The sequence below is a fragment of the Pan troglodytes genome, chromosome 2 (assembly GCF_028858775.2).
Source record: "Pan troglodytes isolate AG18354 chromosome 2, NHGRI_mPanTro3-v2.0_pri, whole genome shotgun sequence".
NCBI lineage: Eukaryota > Metazoa > Chordata > Mammalia > Primates > Hominidae > Pan > Pan troglodytes.
This window is the reverse complement of record NC_086015.1, coordinates 128,095,364-128,118,083: the sequence shown is the minus strand read 5'-3', so window position 1 is coordinate 128,118,083 and position 22,720 is coordinate 128,095,364. Positions and strand designations below refer to the sequence as shown.

General features: G+C 44.1%; 1 protein-coding gene across 1 annotated transcript in view; it reads left to right on the top strand.

Moving 5' to 3' along the window:
• Positions 1–22,720, top strand: part of ITGB5 (integrin subunit beta 5) — a 123,903-nt gene that overhangs the window by 46,413 nt on the left and 54,770 nt on the right. Inside the window, exons 6-7 of the mRNA XM_016941813.4 lie at positions 19,067–19,228; positions 20,712–20,807. Of these exons, the coding sequence (XP_016797302.2) occupies positions 19,067–19,228; positions 20,712–20,807 (258 nt within the window). The remainder of the gene's footprint in view (positions 1–19,066; positions 19,229–20,711; positions 20,808–22,720) is intronic.

The following is a 22,720-nucleotide window of genomic DNA, read 5'->3' as shown; positions in this document are numbered from 1 at the left end:
CAGAGGGAGGGCCTAGACTTAGATCAGAAATGAACTCATGCTTCGAGAGGTTCCAATCTTAGCAAAATATATAAATGGAATGTTGGTGATAACATAGTCTTAAAATAATTTTCCACTGTTGAAACAACCCAATAACAATAACAAAAAAAAAAACACTCTTAAATTCACTATCATAACACATACTTTAAAAATCTGTGTGTCTCTTCTTAGTCTTTGTGCATACATTTCATATTTTTTCAAAGTGGTCATCAATAGAGTGTGAATAATTGGTAATACTTTCTTGAAAATTCAGGCAGATTCCTCAATAGGTGGGGACTCTTCCATTTGGGGAGGGCAGGGTCAGAGGCTAGAACTCAGTCTAGAGAGCCTGCATATGGCAGCTGCTATTCACTTATTAAGTGATAAGCACTTAATTGCTCACTTACACAGTTTCTGACCTCAGAGCCTGAATCTGGGTGTCACACAGACTCCTGTTTCCTCTCCACTCAATCCTTGACAAGATGGGAAGAAAACCCCAGTTGTCCTTTCTGAAATAAAAAACCAAAATGGCAGAAGGAAATGGATAAGGAGAAGGTAAAATGTAAAGAAAGCAGCAACAGCCATCTGCCATTCTCTTGATCCCACTGTGGTTCTGCCCATCACAGAGTCCGTGGGCCCCTCCTGGAGAAGAAGGTAGCAGTGGCTTCCTATCCAGGAAGGCTGCAGTGTGGCCTCTTCCCAGCTACTGGCCAGAGCCAAATTGTTTGATTCAGAAGTCCCTGGTGTCTCTTAGCAGTCTGAGAGAGACACATGGAAACATGGTTAGAATGTATTCAGTCCTGAACCTTTCAAATGTTTCACAAAATAGTTTATGAATTTGATTCAGAAAGAAAAATTATATTTTTGACTGACTTTCAGATATTGACTATAGGAGGCGTTTTCTCCACAGACATTCAGCCAAATTCTGCTTCTTGGTAGGGAAAAAAATAGTGCAGAGAAGACATAGGATCCCCCTCATCTCCCCACCTTGAGGATTTTATGGATTTTCTTTTTTTGGGGAGAGAAATTCATCTTTCTCTGGAGAAAGAACCCAATTACAGGCCTAAGCAGTGTCTGAGTATATTTTATTCAATTAGATGAATTGAAAGGGCATGATTGATCACTTGGACCACAGTGGTCTTTGAGAAGCCATTTGATCCAGTCTATGTCTATGGAACCTTCCTGTGCCATCCCTGATGGATGAAATCTTCAACCCTTTGAAAACACAGTATTTCAAGACTCAAGCATTTCAGAGGCGATGCTAGCAGATTTTCTCAATTCATTGCCTGGACCTGGTGAATTATTGTTGACGGAGAGGCACTTTGTGAGCAAGTTTCAGGCTTATACCTGTTGAAATTTGCTCTTTATTCCTCACCACGACCTTTGCAAAAGGGAATACCTGGAAAGTTAATAATTGCTCAGAATTATGCAGCCGATGTGCCTCCAGCATCTCTCTTTGCCTTTTCTTTTCCATTGTGGTGTCAGTTTATGTTCAGGTGCATACTAAGCAATTTATTTCTCACTTGACATCACCTACTTATAAAACATGTCATCCTTCCTGGCTCACCACAGCCTTATGGTGACCAAAAATTGGAAGTAGTTTATGGACTACTTTTGGATGAAAGACTATGCAACAGTCATACTACTTAAAATATTTAATGACTTGAGGCTGGGCGCGGTGGCTCACGCCTGTAATCCTAGCACTTTGAGAGGCTGAGGCGGGCAGATCATGAGGTCAGGAGATCGAGACCATCCTGGCTAACGCGGTGAAACCCCGTCTCTACTAAAAATACAAAAAATTAGCCGGGCGTGGTGGCAGGCGCCTGTAGTCCCAGCTACTCGGGAGGCTGAGGCAGGAGAATGGTGTGAACCCCGGAGGCGGAGCTTTCAGTGAACCGAGATCATGCCACTGCACTCCAGCCTGGGCAACAGAGCAAGACTCTGTCTCAAAAAAAAAAATTTTTTTAATGACTTGAATAATATGTAAGGTATTAGTATCAGATGGCTTTAATAGTAACTTTGCTCTCTCTTGGCTCCCTCTTCTAGGAAAAATTGTCCTTAGGGAAGATACAACCCAATGTTTTATGTTTTAAGAATTTCCAGAATAATACGTAAGATAAATTAAGATTGACATGGGAAGCAGGTTATAAAACAATATGGACAGTATACTTCTGTTTTGCAAACAAAAGAAAGAAAAAATGTGGAAAAGATTGGAAATGGAACAAAATGGTAACAGTGGTTGTCTCAGGTGACAAGATTATATTTTTCTGATAGGTGATAGGCTTATTTTCTTCTTTGGCTTTTTGTTTAATATTTACCTAAATTTCCACAGTGAATAAGTATGATTTCTTTTTTTTTTTTTTATTCTGGAACAGTTTCAGAATAAAGAATAGTGAAATGAAACCCCATGTACTCATTGTTCGTCTTTAATGATTACTAACTCATGACCAGTCTTGTTGCATTTGTATTCCCAACCACACCCATATTTGAAGCAGATCTTGGCTATCATTTGTAAGTCCTAAGTATCCCTTACTTTGTTTACTGAATGCTGTGTCTCCTCCTGATCTGGCCAGATTAAAGGCCCTTCCACTGAATCCTGCAAACAGTGGAACAGAGGGAGAAGGCCTGGAATCTTGTGCAGTTGGCTCTGTGCGTCATAGGGGCTGGAGTTGGCCAGGCAATTCCCCGGCAGCGCTGCACGCTCTACTTCCCCTGACCCTGTGCCCTGGAGATGGAGCTGATAACAGGCCTATCTCCCAGCGCCACAGGGAGCTCTTTGTCCTGGTTTTATTCTCACTCTGGTTTTATTCTCATTCTTGTTTCCCGAATGGACTGTTAGTTATCAACTTGTGGGATTTAGGGGTATGGAATATTCACATGTCTGACTTTAAATCCACCTCTGTGGCCTGCTCTTGGAAAGTTGTTCTTTGCAAAAAGAAGGAAACCACCTGTTTCTATTTAGGATTCATTCCATTTATGATAAGGACCCTGTTTCTATGAATGGAGGTTTTGAGTTGCTTTATTTATCCCCTGCAGGTCACATTGCTGTGAGAGGCCATCTAACAGCATCCACAGCTAAGGGATGCTTCTGTCGTCAAGGCGGGCATTTTTTCTAATGCACTGTTCCTGGCTGGGTTGGAGTTGGAGAATGCCACTGCCTGTAATTTCTTATCTTTACCCAGAGCCTATGATTGAACCTGTTTATACTTTTTTATGGTCAGAATAATGGTTTCTCTGCCAGGACCTTCTAGAAGTTGACTCTAAGTTGTTTGTTCTGAAATTGTGCAGGCGGAAGTGTGATGTGTGGTTCAGACTGGAAATATGGCTGCTTTCCTCTTCTCTCAAAACAGGGCACGCCCTTGGCCTAGGGAGGACAGAGGGTGAGCAGTTGCCTGGAAGCTCTGGGTCCCAAGTTGTCAGTTATCACTTTGCTCTTCTTCATGGCTCTCAGGTTAAAGAAGTTACTTGTACATTTGAGCTTGGCTGGGTACATGCTGGCTGCACAGTATTCTATGTGCTGCTTTTTTTCGTCAGCCAGAAAATAAATCAGTGCAACCCAATGCGTTTCCCTGTTCGTCTCCACTGCTAGAGCCCTGGCACTTATCCTTTGTATTCTTTAGACAGAGTTTCTGTTTTAATCCTGATTCTTTTAATTTTGCCTGTGTTCAATTTTTAAAGCATTTATTTCCTCTCAAAAATAGTTGGATGAATAAGTCTTAAAGCAAACAAGGTAAATTTATGTATTGAATAAAATTTTTTTGGCAGGAATTGAGACCTTTATTCTTCCCTGGCCAGAATATCTTATCTAAAATGAAGACCACAGCCTCAGAGGAGCCGTGATTCTTGTTGGAGGATCCTTACCAGAATCCTACAGTATATTGGTAGGACTCTGATAAGGGTTGTTCCTATTTTACAGGGGTGGAAACTGAGTATCACAGGGACTAATTGCATTTAGTAAGGAGTAGAACCAGAATGTGAACCAGTTCTGTTGATTTGAAATTCTGTGCCCTTTTTATTACTCAGTGACTGTGTGCTCTGGGAAGTAACAATAATGCACTATTGAGTAAGGGGCACTGCATTTATTTATTTAAAACAATTTTTTTTTCTTTTTCTTTTTCTTTGAAAGGAGGCCTCACTCTATCGCCCAGGCTGGAGTGCTGTGGTGTTATCATGGCTCACTGCAAACTTGCCCAGCTAATTTTTTTGTATTTTTAGTAAAGACATGGTTTGTCCATGTTGGCCAGGCTGGTCTTGAACTTCTGGGCTCAAGTGATCTGCCCACCTCAGCCTCCCAAAATGCTGGGATTATAGGTGTGAGCCACTGCACACAGCCTGTTGAATTTTTTTTTTTTTTTAAATAATACATTCCAAACCTAGGAAGGCACTGAATTTAGAGTCATGTTTTCCTTACTCAAGCTCTGCCTCTTCTGTTATCGGCTGCCTCCATGGAAGCCAGTTGACTTCTCCAGGCCTCAGAGAGCACATCTGGGAGATGCAGGGAGGCATGGGACTGGAGGGAGGTGCTCCAGGTTGCCTTCCATCTGTGCCAGCCAGTGCCACTTCTCGCAGAGGACTTGGTCACAGCCCTGTCTCCTTTGCTCAGGGCCTTTGATTTTGCTTTTTTGTCTCTTCTGGCTCAGGCTTAAGCCTCAGACCCAGTAGAGGCTGCTGCAGACACATGTAAAATGTGGAAAATTCCCCAGTCCCAGAGTCAGGCACAACTTTGTCAGGGTTTCCTCTTGCTCCCTCCTAGCTCCCAGTTCCTGCAGAATTGACTCGCTTTCTTTTGACTTATTGCCTGATTTCTTTTAGACCTCAGACTTGTGTCACTTTTCCAAGCATGAGTTGAGAAATACAGGAAATTGCCTTTCTTTCCTCAAGGAAGGCATCCCCCCACTCCTCAAACCTCTGCACCACCTGAAGAGAGGGACCCGCCACATGTTCTGCTTCCCAGCTGTCTGCGTTGTCTGTCTCAGCATGTGTGAGCTGCTTCTGCTAGCAGATCGCACCACAGGTTTCCGGGGCTTGATCCAGCGCCAGGCTGCCTGCTCTTCCTGTGCTGCCGTGTCTTTGGGGAAGCACCATTAAAGTATTGGATTTCTCTGGGCATTGCGCATGCAGGTGTGCAGACCCTCTGCCCTGTAGGGTTGTTGTCAGACAGGTGTGGCGCAGCTTCCCCTTGGCTTTCTATGTGGCAGAGGGCAGTGGTTTCATGTGCACTTCTGAATCCTTCTACTGTTTTGGTCTCTGAGGCGACATCCCAAGTGCAGGACTCCGTGGTTTCCTTGCTCTGCCTTCTGCTGTGAGCTGTGTTGTGGGCTCCGCAGCCCCACTGACAGCTGCTGTTCTGGGTTGAGCGGTGGGAACTGGCTGAGTCATAACTCAGTATCGTGAACAGGGCACGTGGGAGAGTTTGCGTTTCTTTTTGCCCTCTAGTGTAAACAAGTCACGTGCCTGCCTTGCACCTGTGCTTAGGAGGTGTCTACACGTGCTGGTGGCTCCCTTCACTGACCAAGGCAGGGAATAATCATCCCGGGGAAAGGGTAGGAGGCCCCTTTGATGGCTGGGGCTCTGTTTTCATACCAGGTGAGAATGTCAATTTTTTATTTTAAGTCAGAGGCTCCTTCTTGCTTGGAATGTCCATTGAGCAAAGATGAAAGGAGACAGGAATTTGCTCTTGGGCTCCTGTTGCAAGGCTCTCTGCCTGTGGCCTCTACCTGTGGCCTCTGCATTCCAGCCACAGTGACCTGGAGTCCGTTACTCTGACTCAGGCAAGGCCTTTGCATGTGTTGTTTCCTCTGTTTGGATACTCCATTCCTGTATTCCTGGTTTTCTTTGATACTCCTTCCCGGTATTCCTGGTTTGCTTGCTTGCTTCCTTCCTCCCTCCCCTCCCTCCCCTTCCTCCTGTCCGTCCTTCCCTCCCTCCCTCCCTCCCCATCCTTCCCTTCTTTCTCTCTCTCTCTCTTTCCTTCCTTCTTTCCTTCCTTCCTTCCTCCCTCCCTCCCTCCCTCCACTCCCTCCCCTCCCTCCCGTTCCTCGCCTCCCTCCTTCCTTCCCTCCTCTCCCTCCCTCCCTTCCCATCCTTCCCTTCTTTCTCTCTCTCTTTCCTTCCTTCCTTCCTTCCTTCTTTCTTTCTTTCTTTGTTTCCTTCTTTCTTTCTTTCAGTAGATTTTATTTTTTATAGCAGTTTTAGGTTGATAGCAAAAATGAATAGAAAATAAAGAATTCCCACAACTTCCCTCTGACCACTGCACACACAACCTCCCCCACCATCAGCATTCCACATCAGTGTGGTATATTTGTTACAATCAGTGACCCAGTCAGTGTTGACACATCATTATCAACCAGAGTCCATAGTTCACATTAGGGTTCACTCTTGGTTTGTACAGTTCTGTGGGTTTTAACAAATGTACGACAACAGGTAGCCACCATTAAATATCACACAGAGTAGCTTCCCTGCCCCGGAAGTCCCTGTGCTCCACTTGTCCATTCCTGCTTCCTCCCCCGGAATCTGTTTTCCTTTTAATGTCTAACCTGTGCCTGTTTGTGTTTTAGATTTCAGCTTCACTGTCTGTTTGTCAGAGAAGCCCTCCCTGGTGGACTTCCCTGAGTAGGTCAGGATGCCCTGGCTCCAGGCAAGCCCTTAATCACTTCTGTCCTAGTTATCATCTTATTTTTATTTATTTGAAGCATTCCTGGAATGCCTGCCTCCCTTTGAGATAGTAAACTCCCTGAAGGCAGGGACTATGTCTTTTTTCTTATGACTATATTCCCAGCACCAGACATTGCTGGGCACATAACAGATCCTTGTTAAACATCTGGTGAACAAAGGCTTCATTCTCACAGGTGCCTTTATGCTTCTGAAGTTCAGGAATACCAGGTTCTTCTGGCCCCAAGCTTGTCCCATCCTGGATGGGACTTCCACCCTCCCATCCACCAGGCTGCCTCCCTGGAATTTACAGTGCTTCATGCAAATTCATTAAAGCAGAACCAGAAGTACTATTACTTGGTAATACTTTTCCATTCAGAAAGCATTTATTGGCTGTCCAATAAATGCTCAGTGGCAGGTATGGTGGAGAAAACTAAAGATAGATGAGAAGTCTCTATCCTCTGGGATTTGATTTGAGCCTGCAGATCCATTAGAAGGGAAATAAAACAACCTGTTTGGAAACATTAGATTGAACCATATAAAATTATTGATATTTATTGATGATATTTGTTATTTGCCTATTGATGTTTTTCCTGCAAAAATGGAAAATTCATATGGTTCAACCTTCTTCATTCCAAAATATTCTATAATTCAGATTGGACTGTGTCACAGAGTACACATTAGAAATGTCATCCTGCACATGCTGGGATTTGAGCTCAAGAGGAATGTCTGTATCCTGAGTCATAGGCCAGGATTTCTTTTTCCCAAGGAAAGAAATGCTACACTTTTGGCCTCATTAAGTTTAGCCACAGAACAGATTTTTTTAAAAAAGATATTTCATTGCAAACAGTGGATGGAAGTAGGAAAAACAAACTAAAAAGAATGTGTATATTGTTTTAAAGGGATGGAAATATGCCTGAATGTCAACATGATTCGGGAAACCAATCACAGAGACCCTCTAACCTTGTTTTCCCTTATGTGCTGTGGAGACTCCTCAGTCCCCAAGCTCAGATCTACTGTGGGAGCCCACTGGCTGCCCAGGTCAGTCCCCTTTCCTTCCTCATTCCTGCCTTGAAACCTGTCCCCTCTTCCTCAGTGCTTGCCTGAAAGGTTAATGGACAGTGTTTTGTTATTACATTTGAAAACGTCTTGAGTACTTACTGTGTACAAGACGTCCTGTTAGGTGCTGTGGGGAATGCAGAGTTGAAGTAGCCGTGGTGCCTGTCTCCATGAGCATCAATCTAGTTGTAGGATTGATGTATGTGTAGGATCTAAAGCACAGCCAGAGAACAGACTCTGTGGAAGGACTGGCTCCTTCAGACCCGTGGTTCAGTTAGAGTATTCTTCTCTCTCAAGGGGTCATCCTGGTCTCTTGCTTCCTGGTGAGGTGCTGGTGCTAATGATGCTGTTGATCACCACTGGCTGAGTGCTTTTGAGAGCCAGGCTCTGTACCAGGCATTTAACAGGGTTTCTTTCACATACTCCTTTGAAGGTGGCTTTACTATCTCCTTTGATGAGGAAACAAGCCTAGAAAGGTGAAATAACTTCTCCAAAGTTTTACAGCCACAAAAGGCAGCACCAGAGTTGGAAACCTTATCTACCTGCTGGTATGGCTTAACCTTGACATTAGAGTATCTGCCATCTTTTGAAGTCACACAGGAACACAGAAGTGGGAAGAGTGTGCTTCCAAAGAGAGCACAGTCCCAGTCTATGGAACCATCACAATTACCCACATGACCCAGTTTGCCAACTGTAGAATGGTACTGAAACAGTCCCAGGGGAAGAAAGTTGCATGTGCCACTCTTTTCTGGAGCTAAGAGTTTCCTCTCTATCAGAAACAGTTATCATGTGACTCTATCAGCCCTCAGGATTTTCCAGGGAGGCCACTGGTACTGTCCCAAGGTTAGCATGCTGATGGATATGTGAAATGCTTATCTTTGCCTCTGGCTTCCCTGTCTGTAAAATGGAAACTCTGATATCTGCCTTCTCATTCCTAATTTGGAGGGTGTCTCAGACCCATCGGCTCTTCTCCCTCGGGCTTGCTCAGGTAGCACTGAGGCACGATGCTGCTTTTCACATGGTGGATCTTTTCCAGCAGAGAGAGTACATGTGCCTGGTGACTCTTCTGTGATAACTGGGGCCCCTGGGCTGCGTTGATAACAGTCTTGAGGGCCTCTTCATTTGGACGATTGTTAATTTTAATTAGGCAGATTGACCTCGGGATCAGAGAACCTAGAAATTTAAAGCTACAGTCTCTGGGATGGCATCTTTATTCCAGAACTCCCTTGTGTTTGAACTAGCAAGCCAAGCTCAGTGAGCTAGCCCATGTTCAGGCAGGCCCCACTTGTGTTTTCCGACAGCTGAGTGGGACGTTGGCTTTCCTCAGATTCCCAAGAATTGGTGGTCCGGGCCTTCCCCTGCACCTTCCCACGGGGCGTCCTTGAATCTGCCTGTCTCACTTGTCATGCTCTGCCATTGTCCATTTGCGTAAATAAGTTACTATGAAATGGACCTGGGGATCCCCAGGCTTAACATGAGCCAGTAGGAAGATTCAGCTGCCAAACACAGGCCTCATGCTCCAGGTCCAATTCAGAGCCCACGGGCCACTTTTTCAGCCTAGTTCCTCTGTGCAGGTCAGACCACATCCAGGGAACCATGCCTGGCCTGCCTCTGGGAGCTGTGTTTAAGACAGACATTGACAGCGAGAGAGCAGAGGGGATAAGTGGGTGGTGCTGGGCATAGGAACCACATCCTCAGAGGAGAGACACCATAGGAAGTAGCATGGTAACTGACCTCAGATATCATTATAAAAGAGGGAATAGACCCTTTTGGCTATTCCAGGGGATGTACTAGGGTAGCCACAGGAAAGCAGGTTGGAGTCCAATGTAAGGAAGAATTTTCTTGTTTTTTTTTGTTGTTGTTGTTGTTGTTGCTCGTTTGAGATGGAGTTGTGCTCTGTCACCCAGGCTGGAGTTCAGTGGTGTGATCTCAGCTCACTGCAACCTCTGCCTCCTGGGTTCAAGCAATTCTCTTGCCTCAGCCTCCCGAGTAGCTAGGATTACAGGCACGGGCCACCACGCCTGGCTAACTTTTGTGTTTTTAGTAGAGATGGGATTTCATCATGTTGGCCAGGCCGGTCTCAAACTCCTGACCTCAGGTAATGCATCTGCCTTGGCCTCCCAAAGGGCTAGGATTACAGGCATGAGCCACCGTGCCCGGCCAAGGAAGAATTTTCTATCAAGGAGAGCTGCTTAGCAGTGCGGCAGTGAGTATGTGTGTGGGCCCCATACCCAGGTGGCAGATGCTGGAGGAAAGATCCCTGCACTGGATGGGAGGCTGTACAAGAACCTCTGAGGTTCCTTCCAGAATTCAGGTGCTACATGTTTTCTCTGTTTTTCTACACAGTCATCCATTGGTGCTTTTGTCCTGTTGTAGCCCCTTGGAGCCTGTCTTCTCTGGTTCTCAGCAGTGCACCCTCTAAGCTGCCCCTGTATTTGGCCACAGTGACCATGAACTCTGATATACATGTTCATTTTATTTGCCAAGTGCAGCTGACTTTGAGCTGACTTCTTCCTGGCTCCTGTTGGCTTCCCATGGAGCCACCTTACCATATGGGTGAAAGTCAGGTGGGACAGAGACCAGGGAAAAACTGTGGAGGGTGGGGCAGAGAAGGATGGAAGCTGTTCTTGGTTCTCTGTATGAGCTTCCTTTTTTGTCAGACCTGTAGCCAGAGTGTGACTCCTTTCAGCCTTAGGAAGCCAAATTGCTCCACAGGCTGGAAGCTTGTGTCCTCAAACTAGTGAAACCAGGTCCTTTACTCCCTAACCATTTGTTTCTCTCTCTGCCAGTCCCTGTTCTCTGGGGCCAGATGTTGGAAGTGAACAAGCCAGCGAGTCTGTCTTCACTCCTGGGAGGAGTCCATTTTTGTTAATTTTCTCAGTGACTGGGAAGGGCTGGTCTTCTATCTCATTCCTGCTTCCCCTTTTCATGGATGACTGAGAGTGAGGTCAGATTTTAAGGAACTGAGAGGAGGAAATAGGTCTGCTAGTCTTAAAAGAGAGAGGCGAGTGATGAGAGTTTGGTGGCGTCGCAGGGTGAAGAGAAGGCTTGTTATTAGTGGGCCATGAACATATTTGTAGGCACATGGAAGGGACCAGAGGAGACAGTGACAATGGAATAAATTCTCCAAAGAGGGTGGGGTTTGCAGGGCTGTGTTTCCTCAAGGAGGGAGGAGCACTTCTTCCCTTGGGATGGTGAGATCAGAGCGAGGCTGGGAGGACATGCCAGTTTGTTCAGACGGAGAGGAGAGCGCTGGCTGAGAGGCATCCTAGGGCCTAGGACCAGAACCGTGAGATCCTGGGAATAGGTGAAGGGAGAAGTCCTTTTACCTATCTCTGTGGGTGACGAAACAAGTGAGGTCGTTCCCTCGCATGAGTGTGGAAGCAGGAGTTGGAAATAGACCTCGTGGTGAATTTGACAGTGAACAAAGAAAAGTGACAGGACTCGCAGCCCTGACCGGATGCCTGGCTTCATGCATCTGCGTCCAGTGCGTTTCCGCCCCACGCGCTCCTAACGCTTTCATCTGAGGCTGACCTCTGTCATGTTTAGCGAAATTGGTTTTGTTTACATTTTGGCTTTACTTAAAGACATAGAGAAAAGTTCAGCTAAATAAATAGGTCTTCTCCTTCTTTTAAAAACTATTTATAAAAAGAGAATATATTCAACATAAAAAATTAGAAAATGTAGATAAGCAGAAAGGAAATAAGCATCACCCATAATTCTATTAATATAATCTAAAGATAAGATGATGTTTTTCTGAATTACAGATATAAGTGACAGTTTTTCAACTCCATAGAAATACTATGATGATAACTATTAATTACTATTGATCCCATACCAGATACTGAGTGGGGTGCTCAATGTGTATCATCTTCTTTAATTCTCTCAACAACCCTATTTTATCAATACTATTATTACCTCCCTCTTATAAACAAGGAAGCTGAGATAGGGAAAGATTAAGTAAGTTGTCTAAGATCACAAAAACAAGATAAGGGAGACATGGGACCGAAATCAGATTAGCCAGATACCTGAGCCCATGCACCTAAATTCTGTGTGAATACTGCTATTAAATAAAAAAGTATTTGGGCCCAGTGTGGTGGCGCATGCCTGTAATCCCAGCACTTTGGGAGGCCAGCACTGCGATGGCTTGAGCCTAGGAGTTCAAGACCAGCCTGAGCATCGAAGTATAATTGATGTACAACGAGCTACACATATTGAAAGTGTACAGTTTAACAAATTTTGACATTTATGTACACTCACGAAAGCAACTCTGCAATCAAGGTAACAAACATATCCTTCACCCCTAAAAGTGTATTTGTGCCCCTTTATCATCATTTCTTCCTCCTCTCCCTCCTGCCTCCCTTACCCCAGGCAATGAATTTGCTTTCTCTCACTACACACTAGACTGCATTTACTCAAATTTCATATGCCTAGTATACACTCTTTTTTTTGCCTGCCTTATTTCCCTTAGCAGTTATTTTGAGATTCATTCACGCCGTTAGTGTATCCATTCATTCCTTTTGTTGCTGAGTAGTATTCCATCGCATAGATATGCAACAGTTTATGTATCCATTCATCTGTTGATGGACGTTAGTTTTTGCCTGTTATGAGAGAGCTGCTGTAAATGTTCATGTTCATGTCTTTGTATGGACGTATGCTTTCATTTCCCTTGGGTCAGTACCCAGGAGTGGGATGGTTGGGTCATATGGTAGGTCTTTAACTTTTTAAGAAACTGCCAAACTGTTTTCCAAAGTTTCACGCACGTCCCTGTGAAGAGACCACCAAACAGGCTTTGCGCGAACAATAAAGCTTTTTAATCACCTGGGTGCAGGCAGGCTGAGTCTGAAAAGAGAGTCAGCGAAGGGAGCTGGCGGGGCTGGTGGGTAGGTAGTGGAAAATTACAGTCAAAGGGGGTTGTTCTCTGGCTGGCAGGGGTGGGGGTCACAAGGTGCTCAGTGGGGGAGCTTTTGAGCCAGGATGAGCGAGGAGAAGGAATTTCACAAGGTAATGTCATCAGTTAAGGCAGGGACCGGCCATTTTCACTTTTGTGGTGGAATGTCATCAGTTCAGGCGGGAACAGGCCATTTTCACTTCTTTTGTGATTCTTCACTTGCTGCGGGCCATCTGGATGTATACGTGCAGGACACAGGGGATACGATGGCTTAGCTTGGGCTCAGAGGCCTGACACAAAGAACATTTATCATTTTACATTCCTACCAGCAGGGTGTGAGGGTTCCGGTCTCTACATATCTTTATCAACATTTGATGTGGTCAGTCTTAAATTTTAGATACTTTAAAGGCATGTGGTAGGATCTTATTGTAGTTTTGAATTAATACAAGGCTTTTAAATTGTTTAGCATGCAATAATTTATATTCCCTGTAACAGTTATATAGCTTCACATATCAATTAGTAAAAGGAGAAGAGAAGAAATGTAAAAATTATTACTGGTCCTGGAATAATAATTGCAAGTTCCCTTTATAGTCCCTTTTGTGTGTTAACTATAATACTTTTTAATACATCCTGTCTAAACCTAGCAGCAGCTCTGCAAAGCAGGCTTATTTCCATTTTACAGATGAAGAACTGAGGCTGAGGAGGTGAAGTGACTGACTGAGGGGCCCACAGTTAGAATAGAGCAAAGATTTGACCTCAGAATCTGTTCCAAAGCTGATGTACTCTGGCCCTCATGCTATATTCCATTTGTAGTTCATTGTTTTTTTTGTTTTGTTTTGTTGTTTTGTGTTTCAATCCACTTTCCCACTTTTGCTTCCTTCCCCAAACGTGGAATACAGAACTCAAGCCTTCAAAACAGCTAGCTCTGCCAGCCAACCCAACAATAAGGGAAATTATTTTTAATGTAAATACTCTGTGGAGTCACCACTTGTAAAGCCTCCAAGCCTGAAAGCCTGGGTGATGAACGAGCATGTCCTGACTCATTCGCAGCAGCCCAACCTCTGGGCCAAGTTTGTTAACACCATTTACATAACAAGAGCCCACTTCACAGAAAACAGAATTATTATTCTTATGCTGAGCCATCCTTCACTTGTGGAGCTATTTCCATTTTAGATGCAACCTTCCATTCAACAAACATTTATTTTGGATCCAGCAGCCACAAGTTGAGAGCCCATCATGAACCAGGCACGTTTATGAATTATCCCATTTATTACATGCACAGTTCTTCTCTGTATACGAATGTGGGCAAGAGTTTGGTCATCTGAATCTGGCTTCTCTGGCCCTTGCTAGTTGATGGGCTGGTCACTTCATCTCTCTGAACACCAGTTTCCTTACCTATGAGATCGCAATATATTACCTATGTCACAAAGGTTGCAGTGAAGATTAAGTGGAATAATGGAAGTGCACAATACATGTTTTATATTATTATTCCTGTTCTACTGATAAGAAAAAAGCTTTTGAGGTGTTGAATAGTTGGCTGAAACTGCACAGGTAAGTAGGGGCAGCAAGAAAATTCACATGCTTATCAGAAGGCACCCAAATTCCACATTGTTCTGTCTTCTTACTGCCACCCCACTTTGTGTCCCCACAAGACCCTCAAGAAGCTGGCGTGGAGGAACTGGAGACTGAAGAAGTTAAATGACAGAGCCACATTCAGAGCCCAGTTTTGCAGAAGTTGTGCCCGCCTATTAAAGACAACTTGGAAAATAATGGGAAAACAAAAAATTGTCTATAACCTTAACCCCAGTCCCAACCACAACCACATTATGGGGTATTTTGTTCTCTTAATGGAGAGTTATGCTTGTTTCTTAAGTAGTTTGTAATCACACTATAACTATAGTGCTGAATTCTTTGTTTTCATCTTATATTGTAGATATTTACATATAATTTTATACTTTCTATGAATAATTTCTGATGGCTGTAGAGGAGATAACTGAGTTTATTTACCTTTTCCAGCACAGTAGGATATTCATGCCTTTCCATTTTTCTCACTATTAATAAAAATACTGTTGCATATATTTCAGAATACTTCTTGTGGATAGATTCCCCTGAAGTAGAATCACTGAGTCAAGGATAATTTACACAGAGTAAAATTGACCCTTTTTAGGTATAAAGTCTTATAGCCATCCCCACAATTGAGATATGGTTATTTCCATCACCCCGGAAAGTTTCCCAGCATGCCTTTGTCATCCATCTCCTCCCATGATCCTAAGCCACTTTGGCAACTACTGATCTGTTTTCTGTACCTGTATTTTTTTCTTTTTCTGGATACCATATGAATGGAATTAGCCTTTTGAGCCTGGCTTTTTGCCCTTAACGTAATGCTTTGAGATTCATCCATGTTGTGGTGTGTTATCAGTAGTTTGTTCCTTTTTATTGCAGTGTAGTATTTAATTGTATGGATGTATTATGATGTGTCTGTTGACTACTGATGGACATTTGGGTTGTTTCTAGTTTATGATGATTGCGAATAACATTTTTATAAATATTTGCATATAGGTTTTTATTTGAGCATAAAGTTTAATTTCTCTTGGGTAAATACCAAAGAGTGGAATTGCTGGATTGATAGTAAGTGTATATGTAACTTTGTAAGAATCTGTCAAACTGTTTTCCAAAGTTGGTGAAACATTTTGTATTCTCTTAGGCAATTATGAGAGTTCTAATCTTTCCACTTTTTTTTTTTTTTTTTGAGACGGAGTCTCGCTCTGTTGCCCAGGCTGGAGTGCAGTGGCATGATCTCGGCTCACTGCAAGCTGCGCCTCCCAGGTTCACGCCATTCTCCTGCCTTAGCCTCCCGAGTAGCTGGGACTACAGGCACCCACCACCACGCCCAGCTAATTTTTTGTGTTTTAGTAGTGACGGGGTTTCACCGTGTTAGCCAGGATGGTCTTGATCTCCTGACCTCGTGATCCACCCACCTCGGCCTCCCAAAGTGCTGGGATTACAGGCATGAGCCACCGCGCCTGGCCTCGTTCCACATTTTTATCAGCACTTGATACTGTCAGAGTTTGTTTGTTGGTTTGCTATTCAAATACGGATCTAATGGCTATTTCGCTGTGGTTCAAATTTGCATTTCCTTAATGACTAATGATGTTGAGAACCCTTTCGTGTGCTTGTTTCCACCCATATCTCTTCTTTGGTGAATTGTCTGTGCAAATCTTTTGACCACATTTTAAATTCAGTTGTTTGGGTTTTTTCTTAGTCACTAATGACAGTTCTTTATATATTCTGTAAACAAATCCTTTATCAGATTTTATTTTTTTCAAATATTTTCTCCCAGTCTGTGCCTTGTCATTTCATTTTCTCAACAGTATTTTTCAAAGAAGGTTTTGAACAAATAAGTTTTTGTTTTGATGAAGCCCAGTTCATCAACTTTTTATCCTATGAATCATCTTATCTAAGAAATCTTTGCCTATGTCACAGTCACAAAGATTTTCTCCTAGGTTTCCTTCAGAAGTTTTATAGCTTTAGGTCTACGTTTAGGTCAGTGATCCACTTTGAGTTAATTTTTGTGTGTGATGAGACATATGGGTTGAACTTCATTTTTTTTGCATATGAATATCCAGTTCCAGTATTTGCTGCTGAATTGACTAGATATGTGTGGATCTATTTTTGCTCTATCTATCCCATTCCACTGATCTGTGCATTATGTCATTGCATATATTTTGTCATGACCATAGCCTTGATTACTGTAGCTTTGTAATAAGTCTTGACCTAAGATAAGAAGTCCTCCAACTTTGTTCTTTTTCAAAATTGTTTTGCTAGTTTCCATTGCTTACAATTTCATATAAATATTATAATCAGCTTGTCATTTTCTCAAAAAGGCCTTCTAGGCTTTTGATTGTGATTGTGTCAAATCTATAAACCAATTTGCAGAGAGATGGCGTCTCAACACCATTGGCTCTTCCAATCCTGAAATGATATCTCTGTCCATTTGTTTAGGTTTCTGATTTTCTTTAAGGTTCTTAATACAATTTGTCAAATTAAAAGTTGGTTTTCTGCTTCCTTGCTAGGGTGTTGAGCACATGGCTGTGCCCTTTTGGATAACAGATTCACATGTTTCCTGCAAAAAACTCTACTAGTTTATACTTTCTCTCTATTGTATTTTATTTCCCAAGCATCTGGCTCCCTCTTTTCCACAATCCATGGCTTATAATGCATTGACTTATTTATTTAATAGGTGTTAACTCTTTATCAAAATATACACACCAAAAACTATAGTTATATATATAGTTTATATATATACTATACATCTCGATAAATGCTCATAAGGTCAAGAAACAGAACATCAGCAGCACCTTGAAAGCCTCTTTGTGACCCCTTCCAATCCTGACAGCAAGGAGAACCACTATTCCAACTCCTACCCATAAGTAGTTTTGTTATGGCTTAGCATTTCATTGCAGTAAGGGACCTTCTAGGCTTCTCACTCCAGGTTCCTAAAATGTGTCTGGCCTCCTCCTCACTGTGCTCCTTTCCCTTCTGAGCTTCTGTTAGCGCCTAGAATGCCCACTTCCTCTTCTGCCTTCTCCCTTCTTATTCCTTCTTTCAGCTTCCTTTAATTTTTTTTAAATTATTTGTTTTTATTTTTATTTATTTATTTTTTTACAGACAGGATCTTGCTCTGTTGCCCAGGCTGGAGCACAGTGGCATGATCATAGCTCACTGCAGTCTCAAACTCCTGGGCTCAAGTGATCCTCCTGCCTTAGCCACCTGAATAGTTGGGATGACAGGTGCACATCTCCATGGCTGGCTAATTTTTTAATATTTTTTGTAGAGATGGGGTCTCCCTATGTTGCCTAGGCTGGTCTTGAACTCCTGGCCTCATGCCGTCCTCTCACCTCAGCCTCCCAAAGTGTTGGGATTCTAGGTGTGAGCCATCCCACCCTCTTTCAGCTTCCTTGAAGTGTCCTCATTTTTCCCAGCTCAGTTTAAGTTTCGTCTGTGCTGGGAAGCCTCTCCCTCCTCCTCCTCTCCCTGGCTTCCATTAGCATTGGACTTTCCTTCATTAACACTCCTGTCATGGTGTATTGAAGTTGCTGTTTCCATTTGACTATAAGCTCTTTGAGGTCTGGAACTAGCTTTTCTGTTGACCCAGTGCCTTCTGTGGGGCCTGGCATGCAGTAAGAGATCAGTGATTGAATGCTGGATGAATATTGAGTGTCTAGGAAACTGATTCTCCAAAAGGCTAATCCCTTTGTTCACTGTAGGTCTCCTGGCTGTCAGTCCTCACTGGCTTCTTTTCAAACTTCTTTTCCTCCTCATGTTGGCGGGCTCTTTTGTGATTTATTTATTTTTTATTTCCATGCCGCCTCTGGAGCAAGTGAGAAAATATCATAGCTCTTTTGGCTGTTTTATCCACCATTATGATGATAAGTAAGAGAGGATGATACCCTCTACTCTTCATCTGTCGTAAGAGAGCAATAGCTTTTAACCTGTAAGGTCTGTGAATCCAGTCTCCTATTTCAGTAGCAAGTGTGCAGGTATAGAAGACTCTCAGCAGTGTTTAAATCCTTCATTTATTCATGCTGCTACCGATGCATTTTGGGATGCCTGTTCACCATTACTATGAAGGCGACCATATCCCAGTGTTTCTTGCTCTGTATCAAGGTCTAGCTGCTCCTAAAAATGATGACTGGGAGTGTTTTTGTGTAGAGTTGGCACCACAGTGGCAGAGTATGAAAAAGGTAGAGTCCTTCCTTTCCAATACAGACTGTATTCAGCTGTGCCTCCGTCTGAAGTCTGGATAAATTTCAGATAGTGGAGCAGTAAAGGGAGAAAAGGGATCTGATTGACTTTAAACACCAATGTGGCTCAAATAACAATTGGAATGGTTTATATCTACCAGAATAGACGGCAGGTTTTACAAACCCTCAAAAGACAAACCCATCTATTGGTCATTTGAGTGCCCTGTTCTGATTGACTCAGGTCTAATGGGGGGACTTAACAATCTTAACCATCATCTTAGACTAGCCCAGCCAACCAGGGGATGTTGTTGGGGGAAAGGTTAAAAGTCGTTCTGGGGAAGGAAGAATAGCTGAGGCCAAAAGGGGAAGCATCCAGGAGGAGCAGCTCTCAGGGGTCATCAGTGAAAGGAGCAGAGAAGAGTATGATGGGCTGGAGGGAGGGGGTTTCAGGTGCATGGGCCAAAGTGGGCAAAGACTTGGACATTTGTCTGTGTGCATCTGGGCTTCCCCAGTCCACGCTGCGTCTCTTCGGAGCCTCTGTGGAATCCCTCCCCAGTGGTTTTGTGAGTGTGCCCCAGGTACACATGGCAAGGGGAATGCCTCTGATTCAGGCCGTGACTCCTGGAGAGGGGCCAGTGCCCTGCATGACCAGGGCAGGACTGGGCAGAAAGACTGGTGTACCCATCCACCTTCTGTCCTTCAGGAGAAGATTGGCTGGCGAAAGGATGCACTGCATTTGCTGGTGTTCACAACGGATGATGTGCCCCACATCGCATTGGATGGAAAATTGGGAGGCCTGGTGCAGCCACACGATGGCCAGTGCCACCTGAACGAGGCCAACGAGTACACTGCATCCAACCAGATGGTGAGTGCCGGGGACCAGATCCCCCCTCCCTGTCGCCTCTCTTGTGACCCTGCCTGTGGTCTTAGTACTTGCCCAGCCTTGAAACCTTCCTCTGGCTCTCAGTATTCACTGGCTTTCTGATCCATTCTTGGGGTTGGGTTTCATTATTCAATCTTCTCCAACTGGGTTTCCGGAACTCCTAATTGGCTTACAACATTTCTCAGGGATTTCTGTAGCTGGTTCATCTTTCTGTCAATGTGCGTCTAAATGGGAAGTGTTTGGTTGGGATACGGGTGGCCCAGGGGAAACAGGATAGATCTCATAGTGGGGAGGGTGTCTTAAAGGAGGGTGGGTGCTGTGCCCCTGCAGAAGTCACAACTGGTATAGAAGTTATGGGGCAGGACTTCCTGACTTCTAGACATGGGCTCCCAGAGGTGGTGAGTTGCCTGTCAGTGTTAGTGGTGGTGGGCAGAAGTGTTCTGCATGGAATGAGAGGTCCCAAGGACCATCTACTCCCAACAGTCTATAACCACAACTATGCAATTTAAAAGAATTTGTGCAAAATTTCGAAGATATATAATAATAGACCAGTAAAATGAACCCTACATGCCCATCACCCAGACCCAACAATGATCAAGATCTTGCATACTTACTGTGCAATTTTCCTGCCAAAATCTGTGTCCTTTTATTTCTCAAATACATTCTGGTGGCCAAAGAGGAATTCTTCCCAATTTTCTTCCTTAGAGAAGCACATTTTCTCCAGTTTCAAGAGGTGGTCAGTGCCCAAGCCTTCCATCTTGTTTAGGAATAATGGAATCTGAAAAAAGGACTATAACTGTAGGACCTCACCAGATGCGGACCCCTGTACCCATCATTAGTCCTCAAAATCCCTCAGGACACTGTTAAACTGCCTCTTAGCTTCCTCTCTTCTTCCTCTTTCTGCACCCCTGCCCCATGGCCCAACTTTTAGTCCAGAGCTCGGCACCCTCCTCTGCCCATCTGAGCTACAAGCAGGATGAAGCAGGACCTGTGGGGGATGTTGGCAGACCTAAGCTTTAGGCATAGGAGAAGGAAAATAGGGCAAGGAGGCAGGGAGGAAAAGTCTTAGAGGAGAGAGGAAAGGTAAGAGGCACTGATGACAGAGGGTAGGATGTGGTGGCTGTTCTCTAGGGCATCCCCACTAGTCCCCCCTCCCTGCTGACAGGATGGAGACACAGACAAGAAAGATATGGAAAAACTCCACTCATCACCTCTCCACTCTGGGGTGAGAGGAGTGAATCTAGTTTGGTGAATGCCAGAGGGTCCTTTCCTTGAGGGTCTCCTCTACTCAGTTCCTTAGTTCAGGAGCTACCAAGAAGGCTTAGTTATTAAGGGACTCGAAGGGGCCACCTAAGGAAAAGGTGCTTCCCTGGCAAATGCTGGCTGCTGACTGTGCATTGGAGCCAGGTGCTGGTATCTACACCTGTTAGGAATGTCATAGCCTTGACTTTTGCCTTGGCCCTAGGACTATCCATCCCTTGCCTTGCTTGGAGAGAAATTGGCAGAGAACAACATCAACCTCATCTTTGCAGTGACGAAAAACCATTATATGCTGTACAAGGTATGCTGGGAGGGAGGGAGGCTAGTGATTTGTGGGGTGAAGTGGGTGGTGAGGAGTGTTTACAACTCTGCCTATATGGGGGAAATTCAAAGGAGGGGTGGAATATAGCCCAGTCTTGATCTAATGGAAAATAATAGGAGGAAACAATTAAGCATTCGCATAGCAGTGAATACCTTACAAGAAATTTGAACATATAGTATCTAATTTGATTCTGAGAAAAACCTTGAAAATAGCATGAATTCCCATTTTTTTGGGTGATGAATTGGAAACAGAGAGGCACACTCTACTAGAGAAGGAAAATATAAAATGAAATGAAGATACACACAAAGAAAAGTAAGGCATCTCATCAGGCTACGTCACTAATCTCTGTATTCCAGAGCTTTATGCCTGAGCCTGCAGACTATAGGAGACCAGTGGGCTAGTCTGGCGCAGAAATTCCCAAAGAAACCAATAAATGTCCTGAGTGAATACAGCAGTCTGCATATGGATCTGTTCCATTTAAAGAAACTGTTCCTGGGTCACCCTGGACTGCCGCATTTAGTCTGGGGCAGGAATTCCCAAAGAAACCAATAAGTGTCCTGAGTGAATAGAGCAGTCTGGGTATGGATCTGTTCCGTCTAAATGAACTTTTCCTGGGTCACCCTGGACCATCTTCAAAAACTCCCCACATGAACGTGCTCCTTCTCACAATCACAGATGAGCCAAGTTTGAATTACAGATCTCCTCGGTGTGCTCATGTAAGCTAAATGTAAACTCGTCTCTGAGATTCTTTTACGTGATGAAGCAATGAGAACTTAATCTGGAATCCCTCTCCACCCTCCACCCCCAGAACAGCTGGCCATAGTTCCCTCTCCTTCTTGCTCTTGAATGTCCACAAAAGAACCTTTGTCTGATTGTGTTTTTCTATTGCTCCTGCCTGAGATTATCACTGATAAAATGCCACTTATATTTTCTTGAGTTCTTTATCCTCCTTTAGTTCAAATCAATGTTAGAAGATGAAACAAGGGAAAAGGATTGTTTTTCTTTTTTTGTTTAGTGGAAGATAGCAGGATAAAGCCTATTCAGGGCATGGTGGTGTGTGCCTACAGTCCCAGCTACCGGGGAGGCTGAGGCAGGAGAATCTCTTGAACCCAGGGGGCAGAGGTTGCCGTGAACCAAGATTGCACAATTGCACTCCAGCCTGGGGGACAGAGCGAGATTCTGTCGCGAAAAAAAAAAAAAAAAGCCTATGCACTTACAAATAACGTTTTATGTTTTTAGAGGGCTCAATTGCACAGACTCTATTGGGTTTCCAGATATTTCCAGAGGGAAGAAGTCCATACTGGCTTAAGCATCCTTCCTCAGAGCTAAATACACCTTGCTTGGGGGAGGAAGCCCATCCAGTCCCAAGGCAGGCAGAGGGTGGGAGATGTCTCTGTCACTGTTAGAAGTGGAAGACTCAGGAGTTAGTACAGATGAAAGAGGAAAGGTGGGTACTTCAAGGCTGCCCCTTTGCCACAGGACCTCAGAGGTCCGTGGGAGGGCGCCATTCGTTCTCTCAGCTTCCTATTAAAGAAAGGGTCTATACTTGAGACCCTTGGAAAAGTTGCCCTTTTCACGCCTTCTGAACAGATTGAGCAGATCCTGAAAGCTGAACCTGTGAATACCTCAGAGACCGGGAGAGAAATGGCAAGAAACTGTCAGGAGCTGTCGACCTTAGAAGATGGGCTTTTAGAGAGCTGTCTGTTACCATGGGAGGGGCGGGGTCTCAAGACATTATCTTTTAGAGAAAGATCTTGTGAGCCCCTTTCCTATGGATCTATAGGGCTGGATGTTCCACGGCCTACTGCAACAACTCTTCCTCTGTGCCATTTCTTCTTGCTTTTCCCTGTGGGATCTTTAGTTCATGGTGGGAGAAGGTGGCAGGATATGGT